Genomic DNA, 25,000 nt, shown 5'->3' on the forward strand with positions numbered 1-25,000 from the left:
ATATTGTACTTATGACTTTATTGAAAAGGTGCTTCCTTCTTTCTTTCCTGAAAAGTCCACAGCCTTTCTTAGGTAATTCATCATTTCTGATAATCATTGCGAAAGGTTCTCGCATCAACATTCCCGCCATGATCAACGCATTTGATTTGGTCGAAAAACACCCAAATTCATCTGACTTTTAGTGGATAACCCTTTTTTTGTTCGTGTTAAAAAGAAATTGTTTCGAATAAAGGCAAAAAGAACTGCTAATATTTAGTTATAGCCTCTAATGCAACAAAATGATTTCACAACCAGAGGGAACGAAACAGCTGTTTAAGAATCTGTATTTGTTTTACTAAACTAGATCAACTATGATTTGTCATAAAGCTCGATATTCTACCGGAAGACATTGTGTGACAAAGGTGAGCAACCAATTGCTTATTAAATTTTATACGATGTGTCCTGGATCCATGATTCATGACAAGATTACTGTTACATGTCGGTCTGGTGAACCGCTGGCAATCCACTAATCTAACCTTTCTTCAACCACTCCCTCATTCTCTTCGCTGTCGTCAATTTTAAGCATGGCTCCGAGAAGCACAGAATGAAAATTATTATTACAAAACATTCTCAAACGAATTTTTTGGCTTCGGAATTCAATTTTGTAAGAGGTCAATGAAACGAAGGCAAGAGATAAATCCCCCCCTTGAAGGTTAAAGTGTGAATGGCATTGGATTTAATGCTCATTTGCGGGTTTCGCTTGGGCGCCACGGGACCCAATTAACCGACGTCACACACGCCATGTTTGTACACTACACTAATCCTCTGGAAATCGAACATAATTTTATGCAAATTTTTTATTTCTATAAAAATCAATATGGCCTTTGGTCACGTGAGTAAAAAAAAACGCAATGACCCTTCGCTTTCACAAGACGCCACGTTGGTCACAGTGGTGTTCAAAACCAGCCCTACGGGAATCTAATCTTTGCCAGGATTCCAATTCAGTTACTTTTTCTGTTAAAAACGAAGTCGAGAATGACGTGAGTAAGAACTGACCGTTCCAAAAGCTGGGCGCCGTCGCCCATAAAAAAGAGGGTCCACTTCCCATAAGATTAATTTAAACGATTTCTGAGTTTGCCACTGTTGCTCGTCCTTGTGCTAGCGTCGCTAGTGAGGACGACACCTAAGGTCTAAAGGTAAAGGTAAAGTCGTTGGAAGTTCCTTCAGCTACGAGGCCGACGGTGTGTACCTGATCCCCCTCCCCTCTGACAGTGGCACACATCATTTACAGGGATTCAAAGCTACAGCTACACAAAAGTCGCTGACAATCAAACTTGCGACCTCTGGCTGTCAAAGACCAGTGAATTGCGCTACGCCTGCTCTGCAAGGGCGACTTCAGTGAAAACCTCATTTAAATTGCAGATTCACTTTTTTAAAATGACAAACTGGAAAGATCATCGCAGTTAGTTGACAAATTAAGCAGTTACAGAGGAAGTCCGAAAACATCCAGGCAAGAACAGGATACGGGATACGGGATACGGGATACGCGATTCGGAACCATGACCATGCCATTGCGCTGCCCTTACTTTACCAACTGAGCTATCAAGCCCGTTAGGAGCTGGGGTCATTTTCGGGTGTCACAATTCCCTTTGTATCTCAACAACGGAGAAGATTCAAGTCGTCAAACTTCACAGCCATTTTTCTTTTTGTTACCTTGAAAACGTGTTAAAAGATCGGCTTTAAACAAGCGGCTGTCAGTTTCACAAATGGCTTTTCGGGCCCGAAAAGTCTTCGGGAAAGAAACGGGTCCCTGGTCAACTGCGCGAGTTCAACTTCATCCCGTACGAAGGCCGTACGGCACTGTCCGAGTTCATTTAACTTCAACAAACTAGCCGAACTGTTCAGAGAACGGTGTTGAAACTAAGAAAGAAAATCGAAATTTGCCATTTTTTCCATACAACAAGAAATTTGGTCATTTTACGATGCAGAATTACAGGGAACGGGCAAGAAATGTACAAAGATTTAAAATGTACACACAGAGCCATTGTTTTGCTTTGTTTCAGTGGCCTTAATAAAAACAACAACAGTAATAATAATGATGATGATGATGAATTGTGATAATAATAATAATAATAATAATAATAATAATAATAATAATAATAATAATAATAATAGAGCGGTTTTCAAATGAGTGTCGTAAAACCAAAACCAAAGTAATTACTTTGACCAATCAAAAAGGACGGAGGCAATCCAGTAAACCAATCAAAACTCGAAGTAATTGCACGTAGCCGACACAAAGCGCGGGAAAATGTGCACGCGCGACCTACTATTGGTTTTGGTTTCATTTCTGATTGGTTGAAAAAAGTGTCGAGAAAACTTTGAACCAATCACTGAGTGAAGTAATGCAAAACCAAAGTAATTATCTTATTACTTTCGACACTCAATTGAAAACCACTCTAATAATAATAATAATAATAATAATAATAATAATAATAATAATAATAATAATAATAATAAATAATAATAATAATAATGGAACACGAAGACTCCGACATGGAAAACGACGACTCCAAAGCATGCAATAAACAAGCGATCCCGAAAGCAAGTACGGAAAACGACGAAGCTTTAATTCTCTGGGACACGCCTATATATATAGATAAGGCGCCAGAGAATGGAGCAAACAAACCAGACATGACGATCTTTGATAAGAAGAACAAGGTTATCATCCTAGTGGAAGGAACTGTATGTAATATCGGACAGATCAACGATAGGAACGATTATAAGAAGAGAAAGTATCTGGATTTAAGACTGGGTCTCCGAAAACTCTATCCCGACTACGAGATCAAGCAAACCAATATAGTGCTTAACTTCCTGGGAGATTTCAACACCACCCTAAAGAAAGAACTCTCTGATTTAGCCCACAAGAAAGATGTTACTAAAGTGCTAACCAACTGTCAGAAGTGGATTATATCACAGAACTGTAATAATAATAATAATAATAATAATAATAATAATAATAATAATAATAATAATAATAATAATAATAATAATAATAATAATAAGTCATACCCAATCGTAGGTTGATTTTTGAGGAGAGGGGAAACCCGGAGTATACACGGAGAAAAAACCCCTCGGAGCAGAGAAGAGAGCCAACAAACTCAACCCACATGTGACACGAAGTTTGGGAATGGAACTCGGGCCACATTGGAGGGAGGCAAGTGCTCTCACCACTGCGCCATCCCTGCTCCAAACCGTCTATCTATCTATCTATCTATCTATCTATCTATCTATCTATCTATCTATCTATCTATCTATCTATCTATCTATCTATCTATCTATCTATCTATCTATCTATCTATCTATCTATCTATCTATCTATCTATCTATCTATCTATCTATCTATCTATCTATCTATCTATCTATCTATCTATCTATCTATCTATCTATCTATCTATTTCACGTTGTAAACATTCACGAAATATCTTATAACTGGAGTGGTCCGAACGATTTTTTAGTAAAGATAGAGAATGAACGGTTCATTGCTGCAGTTGTATACTCACGTTGTTGTCAAAAACTTATTTTTCGTTTCACGCTATTGTTTCGCACAAATACGGCGAAGAAATGTACTAAAATGCGTCCCGCACGAGAAGCAACCTTTTTACCCAATAATATTCTTGCTTTGTGACGTTGCCGCTGCCATAGCCCGCCGTGGTTGCTTGAACGATGGCAACGCTACGAAACATCAGGTTTAATCTAGGCGTAAAATATTATGCTTTACTTGCGCCATGCGATTTAGTGCATTTCTTTTTCTTCCTCTTCAAAACAGCAACGTGAGTACGCAGCACTAAACCTTTCATTTCCTTTATTTACTTCAACGTCTTTTCTCCAATATAGTTGTAGGATATTGCGCATTCTACACGAACAAAATCATATACTTTGTAATCGCAAAAGAACCATGATCGAGCAAATCATATTTTAGTCTTCGCTGGTGTTGAATCATGCGTTCCTATTTAAATCCAATATCTCTAAAATAATGCTAAACTCGAGCTTCCTCTTGCCGCCAACTGAAGGCAGGTACAACGGAAAAGTGCACTTTCAGCGAAACCAAAACTGGAAAGACTCGTCATACATTAAAAAACTCAGACGCCCTCGCGGATAGAAGGCAGACTAAAAGATAACGCCACCGTACTGATAAAGGGATGGTGGGTGTGTAAGATATTGAACTTCAACAAAAATGCAGCGAAAAGCGAAAGCGAAAAGCTCCGTTCTCGCACGGACACATTTCATGCACGATTGGGAGAAGGCACGGAAGAAGCTCCAAACCAGCCATTTGCGCCAGACCTTGGCAAACATTTTTTTCAATTATTCAAAGATAAACGACTGTTGTCAAATTCCTTGAAAATTTGACGAGTATTGGTTTATCGATTTATTTAACATTGTTTCTTTGACTATCTCTGCCTGAAACACTGCTTCTTTTTGTTGTGAGGCCACGAGCCGATAAGATCACGTGTTAATGAGCCAAATTTTAAAACTTGTTGCTTAGCAAGCGCGCAAAATTTCATGCTTTCTGGTCTACCAGCGTCAAATCTAGCGTTCATATTTTTCAACTCCAAAAAGATAAGTAGAAAAAAAAACATTAATAATCAATTTTGACTATATCGACTGCTTGGCGAAGGGTTTTGAAAGGAAGATTCCAGAGAATCATTTTAATATTACAATATCGTCACTGTTATTTCAGTTTATGACAAACCATCATCAAGAATTTCCTTCTCCTGCAATATAGAAAACGTGCCATATCATAGCCTAAGAGTACGCATTAAAGACAAAAGAACCAAGAGAAAATTGCTCGATAACATCAACAGGTGAAAATTATTTATTGCGGTCTTGGAAGAAAACGTGGCTATAAAGATCGGATCGCTGCCATATAAAAACGGGTAATTATTGCTTATCAATGTGATCGTAGACTAATATGAATGAATAAAAGACCTGGTTCAACATCGACCTGGTTCAAGCTCGACTCTATCGAGAAGTAATTTTAAATGATTCTGAGTACGAACTGATCTCACGCAAGTTTAATTATTCCCCGAAAATGGTATACGCAAAACTAAATCAGCCAATATCCAGCGGAAATGTTTACATAACTGAAACGGATAGATGGCGTAAAAGCTAAGAATCGTTTTTGCTAATCGCTCTGGCTTAGAATCCACTGTTAGTTGCTCCAAGCTTTTATACCTTCGAATAAGTGTAAGTTCAAGAGTAAGAGATGGAGTTAAACTAAGAACACAAGTAGTCAAGTCGTTGTATAGAAACCATAGTTGTTTCTCTTTATGAAGAGATCTTAGTAAACGGAAAAATGAGTTACAAGAAATTTCAAATTTCAAGAGTTGAGTCTCAGGTACTCGATTAATTAATCATCAGTCCCTACAAGCCCCTTCCCGGGCTCAAGTTCTTCTGTCTTCAGCACTACGCTAAAAAAACAAAACAAAATCAAAGACAATTTGCCTAATGGCGACTTCTTTAGAACGCAATGTAATACTTTGGAATATGAAATTATATGATAAAACAGGTTATATACAAAAAAAGGTAATTAAAAGCGAATTATCGCATTCTCACGTTCTCACAGTAATGCGGCCTTAAGGTAAAAGGTAAGGGTTACTCCTTAAACCGAATCAAATCAAACCAGCGCTTAAAATCTTCAAAAAAATCAGGATGGTATCTGTTATCGATGCGCAACAATAGCCTAAATGTTGCATTCAAGAAAAATGATTACGTTTCTTTATTTATAGAAAGAAGATGTATTACAGCAAATACGCAATTGAATGGAGAGCCTAAAAGGCTCCTTTTAAATGTCTTGCTTTTGACACACGCGAGATGGAACAAGTTTTATATATAGAGTAAAAATAAACAGCAAGAGTAACAGCAACTCGATGGATATTATATTTGAGAAATAAGAATGCGTTGAGCAATATGGAGTAAACACCCTCAACTTCCTATTTGAACAATCTACTCTTGGTGAATGGCTAGCGGCAGATTTAAGGGAAAGACCATCTTGTAGTTTAGGTAAAAGACTGAAAAAATCCTAGTGAAAACCAGATGCAAATTTAGCGCGCTTTCGCTTTACCCGCGACATTGTAAGGAGTTTCGAACTTCCATGAAACTTGATGTAACTTTTACCAACGTAAAAATTCCATATATGGTTGCTTCAAAAAAACAAAGCAAACCGAATCTGTAAACGAACTCTCAAGAGCTCTCGTTCAAATGGCCAGCACTCTTTCGATTTCATGAAACAGGCAGAACGGAAATGCAAATCTTTAACCTTTTGACTCTCGGGAGTGCGTAAATTCTCCTCACAATTTCAATGAAATGTCAGTCAGAAAGGCATTGAGAATAAAGATTATTATCAGCTCGAGAGGTGTCATCTTGATATAAGCCCAAATTCTCATGACTACCCAACCAAGAAATCAATGGTACTATTTGAAAGAATGAACGCTCGACCGTGGGAATGAAGGATTAAGGGGTTGGGTGATGTTCACTACTCACACTTAAGGTTCATTTCAAAAACCAACTTAGACTAATAGCGAGTGAGATGCGGTCAGAGGTTGATTTGTTATTCTAATATCACAGCATTATATTTTGGCTGAGGTGGTCACAGCTGTACCGTAATGGGAAAAAAATGCCCAAAAATTATACGCCTCGCAAAATTTTCTAGTTTCTCACTCTGTCAATTCCTATGTTAACCACAAATTCATTTAGTCATCGTCTTCGAACTAGTTGTAGAACGCTCTACCTTGTTTTGCATTGCTTTCTCATGATCACACTCCAGTTGGCGTCGCCAGTGAATTATTACTTAAATATTAGTTTTAAGATATTTAAACGCAACCAAGATTTGTTTTAAGACCATACTTCTCAGGTATTATAGAAAATTTTGTAATTATAGCATAACATAAAACTTAGTCTGTCTTTGAAAAGAAGTGTGCTCGGCTTTACATTCGCTTGTCTTGTCAATTCTCTTCATTCATTATAGTATTAACGTCTTCATCAAAAATTCACTTCACATTGTAACGTCAAAACCCACTCATTTACGACTAAAACAACAATACTGGTAATTCAGTTAAGTAAATTTGCAACGAAATTGAACATCCTTTGTTGTGCGGAAGTGGTAAACAGGGTGTGTGACTTGTACAGCCCGAGAATTCGACATGGTGTAACTGTGGTACTACATACGTGAAAAATGAAATTCTGTAATCTAAAAGATATCCATGCGTATTCAGATTGCCTTATTTCTGGTAATCGGATATAGAGGAAGTTAAAATTAATAAAACTTGACAGCTGATAAGTACTCGCCTTTTACGGGTATACCACGCTACTTGAAAGATATTTGGAAGCCGGAATAATACACACACACCTGCATCTATGCTCGCGTAAGCCCCTCGTATAAAACCATGCTTTAAAAGGAGATTCTTCATTAAAGTGTAATCTCGCAACTTGTGCACCTAAGAAGTAAACTCTGATCTGCAAGCACGCTTACACCTCACAATCTAGCTGAAATGAACGCTGCAAAATTGGTGAGTGATACTGTTCAGTCTTTGAACCTAAACCTGCTATGTACCTTCATAATTTTCTCAGTTAAAACAAGCTTCAGGATGAATTTAGCTTTCACAGAGGCGGATAAAAAAGACACGCTTAGCTTATCAATGGATTTCATTTTTTACTTGGCGATAATTTATGTGAATGACTTTTTACAGTTATAGTCATTCTAAGCTTACTAAAAAGCACGTGTCTTTTGGTATGGCATTTACTTAGCTTTTATCCTAGAAGCCGTCCCAAAGGCTTTCAGTCAGAAAAAAAAATCCCTTTCCTATGCTGGCTTCATATGATCTGCTTGCTAATGAACATAACACAGGTTTAGACCCGGAACAAAAACATTTTTCTTCTAAGTCTGCTTGACGATGAAAGTCCGGATATTTTGAAAGTTGCGCACAGAGGAAAAGTCTTTTTCGACACGTTAAAACAATAAATTGCTGCATAAGCGTCAAAACGAAGAATAAAATGCCTCTTTTTCTTCCTTCTGACTTTCTAATTACAGGAAACATTAATATCAAGACGTAAACGGACAAACCACTTCCCCTCAGGTTTAGAATAATTATTTAATGATCGAAACTTCGAATTTAACTCACCATTTAATTTGACTATCTTAAGAGCGTTTGACTACAATAACTTCTTGATCTGAGCCCTTTTAGTAGGTACTTGGTTGGGAAAAAACTGACACCATTCTCAAAGGGTCCCGGGACTTCGAATGGAATATAATAAATAAATCGCTTACGATCCAGCTCATTTTAATGCGTATGAATTATACTGATAGTTATCTCTCAGAAAAGTTGTTCAAGTCATTAACGACATTCAAGTAATCGGTAAGGTCACGTGTTGAATATACTCCACCTGTTGGTCTCCTTATGAAAAAAGAGTCTTTTTTTACAAATTCAACGCGTTTCTGCCGGGTTTGTTAGTTCTGATTATTCTAGTTATTCTGTAGTGACAACTATGACACTGTCTCTGGGTTGGGTAGCTCAGGTTAGGAAGAAACCTGAGACTCTTTAGCAAACTTGTACAAAACTCTTTGGCAAACTTGAACAAAACTACAAACAACAGTTCAGTTTCGACTTGTTATTCATTTATTCTATTCTCGATCAAATTGCCCCTGATCAAATTGCCCCTGTAAATTTATGTACATATTTGCAAATTTAAAGGCATGTAAGTATTCTTTTTTACTAGATTTAATTCTCTTTGGAACAGTATGCCTAGAGCAGATGTGCTTGCAAATACAATTCGGCATACCAATCAGCAGGGTTTTTTTATCTGTTATTAAATAAATGGCATAAGCTACATGTAGAAAACACACAAATTAATCTAAGCAATTGCTATTTATTCTTTATGGACTCCTACCCACATCTTGAAGTCACCCATTTTATCATCCTGTACAACTGGAATACCAAACGGATTGATAAATATGTTTGTAGGCAATCACATCTCAGCTCAAACGCCGCGCTGATCCCAAGTGTACATCTTTCTCCGCAAGGAGAAATATATGACAATGCCAGTCGCTATTTCAAAATCCAGGCCTTGTTTCGTTCAGAGCAGGCTAGAAAGAATATGACAGAAGAGAACAAAAAAGGGAGGTGATACTCAATTGCAAAAGCTATATCAATTGGAACATCTGAATTAAAAAAATACCGCGTTCTTACAATCGACATCAGAAAAGGGCGGTAACAAAAAAAAGCGATTTCAAACTTTACGTAGTGGCTTGTGCCGACACGTGCTTAAACTTCAACCCGGCCAGATTAGATTGGCTGCTAAAAATAGGGGGGTAATGGTATTTTTAAAAAAATCTCGTTGTTAGTATTGGATAAGAAAACCTTTACGACTCCTGCTGAGGAATGACTTAGGTTTGACGCTTTCTCAGTTTCATGCTTCCTCAGTTGTCACTAATTTTTATGGTTTATTACGTTGCGCACGTAGTGTACCATGAAACAGTCGGAACCAATCAGTAGGGGTTTTCCATCTGTTCCTAGATGTATCCCTGAATGATGTATTTTTAGAACACAAAGTAAAAGACTTCGTGACAATGGAAAATCGTCTGGTTGGTTTCTCGTTTCGATTCTCAAGAAACAAGAGCTAAAAATACCGTTGATCTGCTCTGAGCCCGCTGTTAAATTAAACCCTTAAGCATAATATCATAAACGCTACCAAGACCAATCGAATTTTCCCAGGGAAAGTGACTTTTTCAGTGGGAAGCACTATCTTCCTTTATCTTATTCATTCAGTAGCTGCTAAAGCGGCAAAATATGCGTTTAGTTTCAGTCCTCTGTGCTCGTTCATTTTAAGGTGGCTGAACACAGGATTCCAGCGGTCATCGGTATTCTTTAAAGGCCGGCACAGATTTGGAAAAAAAACAAAAAACAAGAAAGCAAACACTTTATGGCGCCTTTGGCGAGAACTTTTTTCTCCTTCTCGCGATGGTCTGAGAAATGCGGTTTAAATTCTCTTCCATTCTGTAAACGCCATGGTGCTTTTCAAGAGAAAATAAATGCTGGGCATGCGTATTCCTTCAAAAATTTGAGACCAACACTTGTTAGGCTGTTTTACCAAATTTCTTGCAAACCCGTCATTAGATCTTGCAGAAATTTGGAATTAAAATATTTCCGACCACAAACGAGTCGTTTATTCAAAAAATCAAAAAATAAACAGATAAAAGCTTGAAGAAACTAAAAAAACCTCTATCAGCGAATTATGAGAAATTCCATGTGAAATTTCTATTATTTTATGTTCGCAAATGCTGCAAAAAAACTAAAGAGTAAATTTTGCATAAATGAGGAATAAGCATCCTTTAGGCATTGTTTTAATCTAGATGCGTCAAAAATATAAACCTTCGTGGTAGCACTCGTCAGTATCCAAGTCTGAGATTCCACGCAAAAAAAATGCGTAAACATGGCAGGAATGGAAGTATAAGTGTGTAAAACTGTGTTCAGTCACCATCAATTAAAATTTTGTCCGGTAGCTCTGGCCTCGCAAAGGACTGGACCTACCCAGGAGTCACTGGGACCTTGCATTGTGTTCATATAAATAAGTAACTAAGTTCACCGAAACATTGCAATTCAAAATAATTTGGTTACCCACCCGTAACAACATCTGGGGCCTAAGATCGCGCCTCAGTTTGATTTTCGAAGTATTAAAGTTTCCTATAAAGTGTTCCCTTTACTTTCCATATCATGAAAAAATTCCATTCCTTTCGATTGTTGTAAAGGCTTAACAAGTTTCAATTTGTACAAGAAAAAGACCAGGTAGCATCTTCGAAGAGAAAAAAATGAGCTATGTAATAAATTCGGCGCACACTTGTGGAGTCCTTTAATTAGCTTGGATCTAACTAAACATTTTAAGCTGAAGATTCCCAAACAGTGGTTAATTTCGGTGCAGCGCTGTTTAAATACACCCAAACATAGCATAAAATCCACAATTTAAGTGTACAAAACCAATATATGTGTGTGGGACATTTCAAAAATTTGTCGAAGCTTACCTTTGAACCATCATCTCGTATTAAAGAAAAGATCTTTTAATTTGCTTCTATGTCAAACTTCAAACAGTATGTCTTCAAGCGAAGCCCTGAGGAGGTAATTTTTCTTTTTAACACATGGATGAAATAGATATAAGCTTACTAAAAGCAAACGATCTTTAACACAACTTCGAATATGACTGCAGTGGTTCCACTTCTCACTTCGCTGGTTTATTGCTTTTCAGGAACTTCTTGAAAATTTCAAGATTATATCGTTTAGTTTTTGCTAATTTTCTTTTGAACAGGCGACTAATTTCATATCAGGAACCGTGACGAAAAGCTAATTAAGAAGCCGCCTTTTTTTTCATAAGAATCACAGCTGAGAAATATAAAAACTAACTGGCGGGAAAAGAGGGCGCGAGCGCTCATCCGGGAACTTCGGTGCCATTTCACTTGTTTTGATAAACTGGAATTTTATCATGTCTTCAAGATAACTGACAAGAAGCAAAATGATACTCAACTTTAAAATCTCACCGTTCTTAAGATATAGAGGGAATTGTAACAAGTGGAAAAGGGCCGAAAAGTCTCGGGACTTTCGAGAAACGGGCCAAAGATTGTTACGTACTGGGTAAAGTGTATGTGTTTATGACAAAAGAAATCGCTTTTTTAAGGGTAAGGCGATTAGATTTTTATGTCCGTACATAATCGATTGTCAATAGGGAGCTTAAGCAAGCGCATTTTTGAGACACGGACGGCAACCAGAAGAGAACATTTCACGTGCCGGGACGGTGGTGTCTCCCAAGATTTTTATTCTAATCATCTCTGATGGAGAAAAGATACTTAGGAATGTAAATGTAGTAGTGTCAAGACAAGGTAAAAAGGGAAGCAGCTCACTTGCGGTTGCCGTCCGCGTCTCAAAAACGCGCGTGCTTAAGCTCCCTATATTGTTCTACGTTCAGCTTCAGCTTCAGCATTCCTTCATATAGGGCTATTCCTATGTTGTCTTATTTTTCAAATGCCAAGTAACCAGACTGATTGATTGATGTTTTTTTTCACTTTAGAGTCTCTTCCTCCTGGTCGTTCTTTCCTGCGCTTTTGAACACGTGACCAGTCATCCGAATCGACAATTATCGGATTCCGAAAGTGAAATCGATGATTTTCGAGGCTTTCCCATTGGTCGGTTTCCTTTATCAGACGAATCTGGAGGGTTCACAGATGAATATGACATGAATGACCTGGATTTTGATGAAGATGATGAGGATGAGGACTATGAATACCATTCTATTATAAACAACAAGAGAACTCCCAACTCTGTAAGTATTAACTAAAGGCGTCGATAGATACTCCAACTTTAGAGAAAGCCACAAATTCATCTCATCGAGCATTCTCTTCCTTTGAAAATTGCCATACAAACGTCATTGTTAAAGGTGCTTAACGAAAAAAATTTAATTTTCCGTACGCGAAGATCCCATACACGATTAGGGGGGTTGGATAGGCAACTCTTGCCTTACAAAAAAGGAAAATGCATAAATGTATTTATTAAAACTCAACTACGGATATCAGATTTCCAGCATTTTCATTGGCTCGCCGGACATGGGCTATCAGTTCATATACCTGCTGTACCTAATATGGTCAAGGAACGCGACAGCAAAAAAGCGAGCTGAAAACATTTTTGCAGCTCTGAGAAAAAATGGCCGACAAAAGCCTTTTTGGATCGGAATTGACCGAGCCAGAAATCAACATGGAAGAGCTCTTGATCCTGGAGTTTTTAATGAAACAATTATTCTACTCGGGCTTGCTAGAGGCCAAGACGCCATAGGTGGGTTGAGTTTGTGTTGGTTCTCTTCTCTGCTTCGATGGTTTTTCTCCGGGTTCTCCGGTTTTCCCCCCTCTGCAAAAACCAGCATATAGCCGATTCCAGCTGGCTGTAAGCTGTGCTCCAAGGTCACACATGGACCGTATAGCGGCTGCCAGAGGCGCCATTGTATGCTTTCGGTTCGACCTTGTTGAGCTGCGTCGTTGCTGTACTTTGCGACGGCGATTAGCAGCGACTATAATTATTATACTAAGGGCCGATTTACACGATACGATTTTGTCGCATGCGACAAGCTCACGACAGGCCTACGACATGACTTACGATTGTCGCAGCGTTTTAAAAGGCTACGACATTTTTTCTGACGTACACAACAATCGTAAATCATGTCGTGGGCCTGTCGTAAGCCGTTGTCGCATGCGACAAAAATCGTACCGTGTAAATCGGGCCTAAGACGACTTCAATTAGCTGTTCATGGCTTCACCTGCCCAGAGACATGGTTTTGCGCATGCGCAGGTTCCTTTTTTCACCCGGCATCGTCGTCGTCATTATCATTATCACAATCGTCATCCTCATCACCGCCGCCAACATTATAATGACTGAGGTCCCACAAGCGCTTGACACCGTTGTTACGACGTGTTTTCCTAGCTGCTCCTAACACCAGTGTAACACTAGAGCAAGTTGTACTACGTTACACTTGACATTTAAATTTACCATTTAGGAATGTCGCTCAATACTGAGAATTTTAGACCGCTCTGGAAGGGAACACAAAAGTGAATAAAAAGGCCCTTTTAAGCGTTGTTAACGCGACCTCCCGGCTAGCATCGAATTGGGCTCAGCTAAATGATTGGTCGATCTTAAATTGATTTGATTTCACAAGATAAACTGTGCTTTCGGAGTTGTAAACGTCGTTGTAAATATGCTTTCATTTTGCCGGGTTGCGTCGGCATCAAAGCAAGGTAGCAGGTCCTACTTGAAACAGCTTGACACCGCCATGACCCTGTTGTTGACAGCTCTAGCGGGTCCTCAGCTAATCTTACACTGAACTACGTTCATCATTATTACTTCCCAGGTAGCCTCCGCAGCATACAGAAATAGGGCGGGGTATTTTCTGATCGAAAGGCCTGATCACACTGTTACCGGGACGAAGGACATATCAACCTGCAATTCAAAGGGTAAGCTATCGGTGTTATCAATGTCACGCAATTTACCCCACTTCAGCGACAAAGAACAGGCAGCCAAATCAGGAGAAATGTAAAAATAATTACATTAAACATAGAAGGAAGGTTTGAATAGAACAGTAAATTACGAAAGGAGGTAGGGATGGGCAAAATAGAAGATTAAAATAGGGACGATATCTGTTTACAAACATTGCTTTCGTTATTCAAATGTACCAACCAGAGCAACAAAAAACCGTTTGTTTTGACAGCCAATGATGCTCTGGTTGGCACATTAATGACAATAGGTGACACCAACGATATCTTCCCTACAAATTGTAATTGCGGTTTTCGAAAACTGTTCAGCCTAACAGTTTTCAAAGTTCATCTCTGTTGTTTTTAACGTAAATTATGTATGCCTAAGAACAATTCATTTGTGTTTAGAATGAAAAATTCAGTTCTGGGTTAACGTTCAGTTGCATAGCGAATGGGAGCGAGTAATAGGCCATTTTCGAGTTATGTCTACCTCAAAGCGAGTCTAAGTGCGAAGTATTTTTTTATGAAAACTAGTTTCATTCATATGTAAAGTAGAACTAATTATCATCACAAAAACTTCGCAATTAGACTCGCTTTAAGGAGGACGCAGACATGAACTCGGAAAAAGTCTACTGGTAAAACTACAAAAACATCGTCACTGCCGTGACCCGCCCCTATAATCAGAGTGGATAGGTAGAGAACTCAGCTGTATCAAGAGTGAATTAGACTAAGAGTAGTCTTATGGCACGGGTGGGTTCCGCAACACAGTCACAAATATTTTTAAAATACCCGTCCCCGCAAAATTATTCGCCATGTCCCTGAAATAAACATGGCAGAAGCAGTCACGCGTGACATGGCTTCTCCTGATTGGTTAAAGTCGCGGCCCTTTTGTTTGTTTTCGCGCGTAAAGTGTCTGAGCTGGGGCAAGAGCGCAGATTGATAAAGAAACGCTCTTATCTAATTCAATCTTGGCTGTATTGGGTCTGCGGTTATAGTCCACTGTTTTGAATGCACATTTATTTTACTTCTCCGAGTTAGTCCCCAGTTCCGTTACAATACTGAGCAGCGCTCTAACTCGAAATTTATGGCAAATTGTAAATAGCAGCAAGATAATATAAGGTAGAGCCCAGACCAAACGAGAACGAGAGTTGATGAGCTGAGAGGAGTCGATGACAGTGATCGAGAGTTAGCCAAACGAGAGCGAGACTTGACGACAGTTTGTCGAGAGTTTCACGCGCAAACAGAATATAGAGCTGGGAACCACCCTGGTTAAACCCTTGCTGACATAAATATGGCGATTAGCCAGTCGGTATATTCAGCCTTGGCGTTGTCCTTGGTTCCCGAATCCTACGCCATATTCAAGAGCTTTTTCCCTTTTTATCTGAACCCGCTGGAAAAAAACAGTAACTGCTGACCGCAAAACTCTCGCTGAAACTCTCGTGCGCGGCCAAACGAGACAAAACTCTCGCCAACTTCTCATGAAAAAATTGAGCAGGTTTAAACTCGATGAGAGCTCTCAAAAGTCGATGAGAGTTGCCGAGAGTGGACGAGAGTTCCAGGCCAATCGAGAGTGAGAGTTTCAACTGTGGCTCTCGTTTGGCCAGGGCTTAAGAGAGCGAATCTCTGTGTCCCATGGTGATCATTTGAATTTTATTTTTAGATCGCGTCCACGCTACGAAGATTATTTTTATCTGCTATTCTCATGACTGCGAAGTTTAGTTTCACAAAACCTCACCAATTAGGTGCTGGGCTTGAAATGATAACGCCACATTACACAAGTTAAAGAAACGACGACGGCTACTGCAACGACAACGTCAAAAAGCAGTAAAACAGTTCTGGTTAAAAGACGAAAAATGAACGTGCTGCACGTGTGGCACGCATTTCGTGCATTTCTTCCCCCGTACTCGTCAAAACAACAACTTGAAATGACTAAATTTGAGGTTTTGACAACAACGTGGCCATACAACAGTGAATCTTTCATTCACTCTTTACATCAAATCTGCCCTTGCCAATTCAGTTATAGGATACTTCGCCCTTATTGTACAACGTAAACAAGATGGAATAGTCGTGAAATTCTTAAGATAGCTCAAAGTTATATTTTGAAGTGACCTTTTCGTTGCCGTAGCCACCGTGGCACGCAGCCAGAAGAGCCTTTCTTAACTCGAGAAGAAAGAAAGGACTTTGCAGAAATCGTGTAAAGTCTTATGGAGTATGCGCAAACCGTTGTTTGGAGACAGTTTCGAACCCAGGCCAAGTCTCGAGGGCACTTCTAGACCGTAATGAAGGCTCGATTTTGACCTTCGCCTTGTCAAAAGATATTATGCGCGCGCTGCCTAAACCGGTTTGACTGGAGCGACTAGCCCAGAAGCTTGGGCTGCGACGACTTAAAAAAAACTTGACACGATTTCTGCACAGCCTCTTAGCTTCTAAAACTCTGATGAGTTTTAGAAAGGCTCTGCTCGCAGGGTGCCACCGAAGTTTCTTAAAGTCCGCCCTAATAATATATTTCAAGTAATTTTCACCCAAAAAGGGCCAAATTACTTATCTTATCCTATCTTATTGATAGCAGGCACTCGAAACACGCAAAGAAGTTAGAAGTCTACTTCGTCCGAGGCGCTGTTGTGAGTAAAAACTGATCTCTTTTTCTTTGGCTATGCTAGGAATATTTCGATATGGGAAGAAAAAAGGAGTTCCCTTTATCAAGAATGCAGCCTCTGGTTATTTCCTTGCCATTGATGATACAGGAACCGTCTACATGTCGGTAAGACTCGAAAGATAACAAGAGGCCAACGGTAACCTACACTCACAGGGCCTAGTTTTTCAAATGCCGATTAAGTGAACACTTTTGCGTTTTGCCCGTCAAAATAAGCCTGTATCAATCTGATTTTATGCTGAAGCAAAACAAAAAGTCTAACTAAAATAATTGAAGGCTAAGAATCTTGTGGAAATATTTTTGATCGGTAAAATAAACTGAAAGAAACGTTTCCAAGCTACGTTTCCACTCATCAGTCCAGGATCAGCTAAATCGGGCTTTGAAAAAATGGTCCTGGGGCCTGTTTCTCGAAAGTCCCGAAACTATACGGGCCATTTTCGGGTGTCACAATTCTCTTTGTATCTCAAGAACGCGGAGGATTTAAGTCGTCAAACTTCAGTCATTTTTCTTTTGGTTACCTTAAAAACATGTTAAAAAATCGGCTTTCCAAAACAAGCGGTTGGCAGTTTCGTGGCCGAAAAGTTTCTTCGGGACTTTCGAAAAACGGGACCATGGTCTTTCCGGTTCAAAGATCACAACCGGAAAGAGTTTTCGAATCTAACGTAGAAAGCGCTTTGAAGTGCGGGCTACAGACGAAAGAGAGAAATGATCCTCGCAGTTAATTGGACAATCGACCATTCCGAAGCCTACAGATGGTTTTCACGTGACGTCATCGCCGCCATGTTGGTGGACGAAAACAAAAGATCTCTCGTTAGCGTCTTTTGTTCGTCCAGAAGTCGTACGTTTCTCTATTGTTATTGGTGTCTCTAGAGATTGGTTGAAAACGTCCTATAGCTAGGGAAGCCATACTTATGCTAATAACAGGGACTTTAAGATCTAGGAAGCGGTCGTCAACGAGAACGCCACGAAACAACAATATCATTGGTTAAAAGAGGAAAAGTGATCGTGCTGCACGTGCTGCACGTGCGGCGCGCATTTTAGCAAATATTCTTGCCGCACTCTGCACAACAACGACGCGAAATCACCAAATTTGACGTTTTGGCGACAACGCGAGCGTACAAATGTGAATCTTTCATTCTCTATTTTACTCTGAAACCGCGAGTAACTTAAATAAGTAAATTTATTTTCAGGAAACCTTGTCCACACTGTACGACTTGAACTAGAGGAATAATCGCGAAGGACTTACGATATTGAAAAGTTATATTTTAAGTGACGTTTTCATCGACGTCGGTGTCGTAGATCATCTTAAAGTGCTACTACGACTAAAAAATAATTCTTTTTCTTTGAATTTCAAAACTATGTTAACTAAACAGTAAGTGACCCAAGTTTTAAGTTCTGATTTAAAAAAGACACCTGTTTATTTTAACTGGAATTTTGTTATTTATTGGTCCGCCATTACTAACGTTAGAATCTTGAGAGAGCTGGGTCGAGGGGAAAATGACGTCAAAGACTCACTGGTTTAAGAATGCAATGCGTGTGTACGCGGCTGAATTAATATGCAACACGGGAGTTTCGGGCTTTCAGGTTTTTCAACCCGTGTTTTGCATATGTAATAAGTGGCGTTTAAGCTAGTGAGTAAATGACGTCACTTTTCCCTAGATCCAACCCTCTGAGGTCCAATCGGTCAGTTTTGAACGTGAGTAATGGAGGACCGTGAAATCCAAACCTTACATTCAAAATAAACAGCCTTTTGATGAAAATCAAAGCTCAAAATTTTGCAAATCAGGTGTTAAGGGAAGGCGGTTCCAAAATCTGAAGAAAAGAAGAAAATTATTTTGTCCCTATTGCCGTTGAATATAAATTTCGTCATTTTCAGCGAGTACCTAAGCTGTATCAGTCACAAGTTGTTAAATTCCCTGCAAAAAAATAATTTTCAACTAATTCTAACAATCAAATTTGTTTGATTTTTTTCAAAGAAGAAGTTTGTATCCGAAATAAAGTAAACGGATTTCAGATTCGCTTATTTTTGTATTCAACTTTCGCAGGCGCCGCCACCTTGAATATTGTGACGTGTCGTTTTGACACAAAGGCCGGCAGCCGTATAGGACGTTTTCAACCAACCTCTAGGGACACCAATAACAATAGAGAAATGTGCGACTTTTGGTGGACGAACAAAAGAACCTAATGAGATTTCTTTCGTTGTCGTCCAGCAACATGGCGGTGATGACGTCACGTGAAAACCTATTGTAGAATGCGGCCCCGCTAAACTGGCCAATCACAGTGTGCGTACTGAGAGATATGATAAGTATTTGTTTGAATGATTCTTAATTCCTTTCTTTCAGCGAAACCAAACACCAGATACGGCCATACGTCATATGATGGATCAAACAGACGTACCGCATATATACTTGTATCGCAAGGCTCCCACGGGAAGGTTTTTCCTGGACATATCCCCAGACAGTCATACTGTACGAGCGGGGAATGTTAGCGATACGTCAAAGTTCAAACTTCGACTGGGTAAAACGTGTTAAGTAAACCGAAAGTATGTACGTAAAAATCGGATTCGATATACGCCTTCAAACAGATTAGGGTTCAGTAAACGCGAAAATTTGGTTTTGTAATTTATGAGCCTAACAGCCTATCAAAACATCGATAAAACGTCATGTGCATGAGCTTCAAACTAAACACTCCCTCATTAGAATTCTTCATATAAAGAATCGTCACGAGACTCAACTTAGTTTTCTTGTATGCTAATATATGTTCCCCGTGCATTTTAAACCTGAAACCTGCAACCTGTAGTTTACGTCCTCCAGCTACGCCTCGTGTTTTAAAACCCGATTAAACACTGCCGCTCGTCTTTTAAACATTACATCAAGCAACGAAGTCACGGTAAAGATTTGTAAGCTGAGCGAATCCGCAAGGCCGAAAGGCTAACGCTCAAGACCTCACCTCACAAATCTTTCTCGTGGTACTCCAGTTTTCGTGTTCTACTCTCTACCGACGCAGCACCACAGTTCCTTCAGAAACCAATCCTTTCATTTGTGCGGTTTAGCAAAACTTATTTAGATTTAATGCCTAAACATTTATTTACGTATAGCGAAGATATCGTTGACGTAACCTATTGCCATGAATGTGCCAACCAGAGAGAGTCACTGGCTGTGGAAACAAAGGGTCTTTCGCTTCTGTGGTTGGCACATTTTAATAACAAAAGTAATGGTTGTAAACAGATACCTTCCCTATTTTAAATGGATAATTTTTAAGTATTTCAAGGTATAATCAACCGCGACAGCAACGTCAACGAAAACGTCATTTCCAATGTAGTGAAAACTGCTTTCAAAAGCGAAATCGAGATTACCATAAAACAAGAGAACCAGATATGAATTAATTTTAACACTAAATTTTCTACCCTTACCTTTCGCATAATTTATCTCAGATAAAATTAAAAGTATTTTTGAAATAGATTTTAAAACATTTAAAGAGGCAGAAAAACGGGATCAGTGACACCAGTGTCGAAGGAACGTTTCTTGGTTTTTGGCGTGTTCGAAGGGATCTGAAGCAAGGGAGAGGACATGGAGAACGCTTCTTTAATTCTCAAGCATGCAGGACAAAACGTGGCTGTAACAGAAGTTTTTTCTTTCTCAATTACATCTACACATGACGTAATAACACCTGACAATTAGAACAAAGCGTAAACTTTTCAGCAATTTTGAAATCCTCATTTATTCGGTACATTACTCCGCTGATCAAAAGGACAGAACGGATAAATTCTAGGTTCGTTGCACAGTTAAGTTAAGCAAAGTCTAAGGCCAATCGTGTGCCAAAACGTGGAAAATTACTCGGTTGACATTGGTTGAGAGAAATGCAGTTGTGTACATTGAAGTGAGAAATCAAAAAGAAACTGATGTTATTGGCACTTTCAAAGGAAATATGAATGTGTATGTTACATGGCAAATAAGTGACGAGATGTTAGTATGACAAGATAAAGTTTAGTTCAGGGTAATGGATAGCGAAAGCGACTACAAGGAATTAATAATCTGACTATAAAGAGCCATCGAGGGCACTTCCATTCCACGTCTTTATGTCAAAATAAATAAATAAATAGATAGAAATATGAAAAATAAATTGCACTTAGAAATTTGCCTTGCTCTTAGTCTTGGTTTAAAAAGTTTCTTTCTACAAAACTTGCTTCGCCTTCGTTTAACACAGTCTCATTAAAAAGACTGTAACTCTGCCAGATCCTTACATATTCTCCTGATTATTTGTTGGGGAAATTCATCAGGCTAGCAAATTCGAAAAATTAACTTACTAGTTCAGCCCAAGAAGAAATTAGCCATCTTTGTCAAAACTCACCTTGTCAGAATGCAGCCATTACAAAGAATATCTAACGGAAACAGTGGAGCCTAATCCGAAACACAACACAGCTGTATCCTTTGATGGTTAGCATCTGACGTCACGGAAGCCAAGTTGCTCCACAGAACAATGCAGTAAAATGTCTTTTGGGAATTTAACTCTATTATTATACAAAACTTGAGGGGCCATTTTCTATTGTTTTGTTCACCAACACGGCCGTCTCATCACGAGAATACAAACCAAGAATAGAGTGTTTTAACCTGACGTCACGGCGGCCATGTTGGTTTTCCTAAACAATGGAACCGCGGACATGATCTTGTTCCTAACTAATTCTCCGGGAATTGAGCTCTATTATTATGCAGACGTCTTTTTTTTTGTTTCGGTGGAAAAACAAAGTTACTGATCACGTGAGTGAAGATCCAATTAAATTCGACATCGTAAAAAGCTGCGTCGTATATGACGACACAAACCGACATTAGGATGGGCCTTACAATTCTTGGACAACAATATCACCAAGAAGTCCACTGAACGTTGGTGTTTGATCTGCACGTTTAACAACTTGACGGTATCACCAAATCTCAAGTCTCATGAAAAAAAAAAAAAAAAAAAAAGAGAAAAATACAGTATACTCCGCGACTTGTTTTCACGGTTAGTTTGAGCTCTGTTCGAGTTAATTGCGCACGCGAAGGGTGCAGTAGGTAAAAGCAGGCAGAGGACTATCAACGACGTAGCTTAGATTGAGCGATAAGTAATTTCAGGTGTATTACCACCGGGTCTTCGTTTTCCACATAGCACGGCCGGTATGTGGAAAATGAAGAGTCTTCATATTTGGTCTTCGTCTTCCACAAAAAACGATTTAGCCGTATGGAAAAAGAAGACCATGCGTGGAAGAAGGTTCGATTCCTACCTGGGACTCTAATTTCCTTTTCTGCTGTCTTTTTTTCCCTAGCCACTTGAAGTGGCGTATCATCTTTATCGTCGTTACATTATAGCCATCACTAGTAAAAGCAGAAGTCAACACTATAAAACGAAGTGAGTCGACAAGGGGTCTCTCGCGCGTTTCCCGCATGCATGGTCATCGGCATCTTGCATTTGAAAGACGCCCTTACGTCACGAAACCATCTAAAAGGTATTTCATGAATTTTCGACCGCGTTGGAGAAATCAAAAAGAAACTGAAGTTATTGGCACTTTCAGAGGAAATACTAAATTGCGTTATATTACCGCATTTCAAAGACACCCTTATGTCAAGAAACAATCTAAAAGGTATTTCATGAATTTTCGACCGCGTTTAAACATAATCAAGGCATTTTATTATCATCATCATCATCATTATTAACTCCTGATACCAAACAACCACTTTGAACAGCTTGGCAAACAGCCACACAGAGGTCCAGTTGCCATTGATTGAACAGCACACTATTTGATCCATGGATATAAAACAATACAAATGTATCGTCATTGAACAACTCCTTTGGCTCACCGCGCATGTGAAGGCATTGATCCATTTAACATCCTTTGACTGTTAGCCAGGCTCGCACCTTTTCAGCATCACGTGATAGCCACGCGACATTCAGGCGTATGTTTTCCAGTGATTGTTGTACGGTTCGCTCAGCGTTTGGAACAGCGTGCTTAGAAAAGAATTCCTAGCAGGACATATCAAAAAAATTTCATTTAGTTCTTCTAGAACGCATGTAATCATAGCTATTTACCATAAACGATATCCCAAAGCATTCAAGCTGAGACTATGACGAGAAAGAACCGATAGATGTTTAATGGTTATGGTGCCGGTTGTCATTCTATTCTCCAGGCGTTTTGACTGTCATGAATAATATAGATAATAAAAATCCAATTTTGAGACATCCCAGTTTTTTTTACTCATTTTGAAAGCACCGAAAAAAATGATCACCTTTACTGAAAAAACCCACCGAGAGTTTCACTGTCTTCGTATCTCGAAGCCACTTTTTGCTGATTTTTTAAAATGTACATTTAATTAATGACACCAAAGGCCACACGCTTCGCGTGTAACGTGTGAACAAGATGCGCTAATATTATTGGCTGACAAGTCCGTGACCATGACAACATCAACTTCTTCACATTTGAACGATGAAAATAGTATCTTCACTTTGCGCGACGAAGATATCACATTTTAGGAACCAGAAAACTCTAGGTATTTCATCAAACTTCAACATATTCCCCATCATAGTTCAGTGGTTTTTTGCCGCGAGTTGTCTGTAGCCTGTCGCAGGCCAAAATTACCGATGATTTGAATTTACAACCGCAACGAAGCAATTGCATTAAAAAACACTTGTATACGAAAGAAGAACTTTCAGCAGCTCAGTTTATGGGAGTAGGGTATGATCTATACTGTTGCAGAAGTCGTACGCTCACGCTCTACAGCATTTCCATGACTTCATTTACCTGAATTTCCTTGATATTCTCTTCACTTGCAAAGGAATTTGTTGTAACCTGCAGGTAGAAATACAACAGGGAGAGAAGAGTGCTCATTTGCGTGCTCATTGGACTTTTTGCTCCGTTTACCATCGTTCGATCGACTCATATTTTTCAATTTAGGTGCACCTAAACTCTCGAGGGGGTGGGGGAGAAAAGATGGGAAAGAGAACTTGCTCTGGTCTCTCATAAATTTTCATTCCGCCCCAAGTATCCCGTGTGGCTTCTCGGGTGTCGAGTTGTCAAAATCGGACCAATGAGTTCTTACTTGATCTTATTGGAAATATGAGAACAAAAAAAACTTTCCCGGGAGCATGCGATTACACGAAAAATGTCGAGGAATTCTCCGAAGAAAGTTTATTTAGGAAGAAAGCCCATTTCTGAATACCCCGGCCTCGAGAGAGCTTGAACTCAGGCAGTGAAATGAGTGATCAGCATGTAAATTCTCCTCCCAATTTCACACTTAATGTATGGCCCCGAGGGAAACAGTTAGTTTTGTCTTCCCGAGTCCTGATGTTTGAAGTCGGGAAGACGAAGACTTCGTCGACTTCGACTCGACTGCGTCTTCGAAGTCTTCGAAGACGAAGCCGAGGGAAACATCATCACACCAGGGAAAACAAACTAACTAGTTTCCCGAGGGACCAGACATTAAGTGCTTTGTTACATTATATTTAGACTTTAACTTCAACAATCGCAGCAAAACATCCAGAGAGGGCAACAACTGCGTAATTGTATTCCAGTCGAGACATTTGAATTTGATCAGGGGCACGTGAACAAGAATCATCCAATCACAGTGCTCGTTTTGTTGAGTGAAAGTCAAGGTATATAACAAGAATGCATGTATCAGTTGCATACATTTATTGCGGCAACCTGGTTGCCAAAGCCAAACCCTTGTGTCTTAAATTTCTCGACTTTAACACTCACATAATCCTTACCAAAAAATACCATTGCCAATACCTAAGTCTCTTATGTCAATTATGCTCTTTTAATGATAATTAATGCGCGTTCACATAGAAAAATGTTGTGAGTTTTCTGTCAACATTAGGTCACCTGCAGTCTCAATTTCATTCCAAGGCCAGGTAACATAGCACACAACTGACGTAAAATAATTGACTGTCAGGGGTCCATTACCTGAATGAGTCTAGAGAACAACTGTCCCCCGGCATAGCGGTTGTACAACTCGTTCCAGTGATCTTGAACAAACTGCCACGCTAGTTTACGCCCAGTTAAACTATAACATAAATGATAAAAAATAACTTTGATATTTACTCAGGAAGCTCCAATCACACGAAAGTGGTTTTCAGGGAGGTCTGCATCCAATCGAATTGGAATTTAGAAATGTTGGTTTTTGAGGAGAAGGAGAAAACCGGAGAACCCGGACAGAAACCTCGCGGAGCAGAGTATACCTAAAGAACCAACAACAAACTTAACCCACATAGGGCCACTAGTCCAGAGGTGGGAGGCGAGTGCTATAACCTCTCAGCCATCCCTGATGAATAAAGAACGAATAGACCTT

The 25,000-nt window shown here is 39.3% G+C and overlaps 2 protein-coding genes and 1 long non-coding RNA gene across 3 annotated transcripts in view; 1 reads left to right on the forward strand and 2 right to left on the reverse strand.

The window, feature by feature from the left end:
* LOC138049542 (uncharacterized) overlaps positions 1-11,255 on the reverse strand; it is a 66,621-nt gene extending 55,366 nt beyond the window's left edge. The window contains exons 1-2 of the long non-coding RNA XR_011132398.1: positions 11,051-11,255; positions 8,923-9,118 (exon numbers count right to left, since the gene is read on the reverse strand). This is a non-coding gene — a long non-coding RNA (uncharacterized lncRNA). The remainder of the gene's footprint in view (positions 1-8,922; positions 9,119-11,050) is intronic.
* On the forward strand, positions 7,380-20,823 carry LOC138049539 (uncharacterized). Its single transcript, XM_068895861.1, has 5 exons — positions 7,380-7,544; positions 12,088-12,339; positions 13,912-14,014; positions 16,693-16,793; positions 19,028-20,823. Exons 1-5 carry the CDS (start codon positions 7,527-7,529, stop codon positions 19,214-19,216), a joined length of 663 nt encoding a protein of 220 aa, XP_068751962.1. The 5' UTR covers positions 7,380-7,526; the 3' UTR covers positions 19,217-20,823.
* Positions 20,160-25,000, reverse strand: part of LOC138049540 (puromycin-sensitive aminopeptidase-like) — a 34,739-nt gene continuing 29,898 nt past the window's right edge. The window contains exons 22-24 of the mRNA XM_068895862.1: positions 24,616-24,715; positions 23,455-23,502; positions 20,160-22,679 (exon numbers count right to left, since the gene is read on the reverse strand). Coding sequence (XP_068751963.1) covers positions 22,542-22,679; positions 23,455-23,502; positions 24,616-24,715 — 286 coding nt within the window. The 3' untranslated portion in view covers positions 20,160-22,541. The remainder of the gene's footprint in view (positions 22,680-23,454; positions 23,503-24,615; positions 24,716-25,000) is intronic.

This window comes from Montipora capricornis, chromosome 5, assembly GCF_036669925.1.
Source record: "Montipora capricornis isolate CH-2021 chromosome 5, ASM3666992v2, whole genome shotgun sequence".
Classification (NCBI taxonomy): Eukaryota; Metazoa; Cnidaria; class Anthozoa; order Scleractinia; family Acroporidae; genus Montipora; species Montipora capricornis.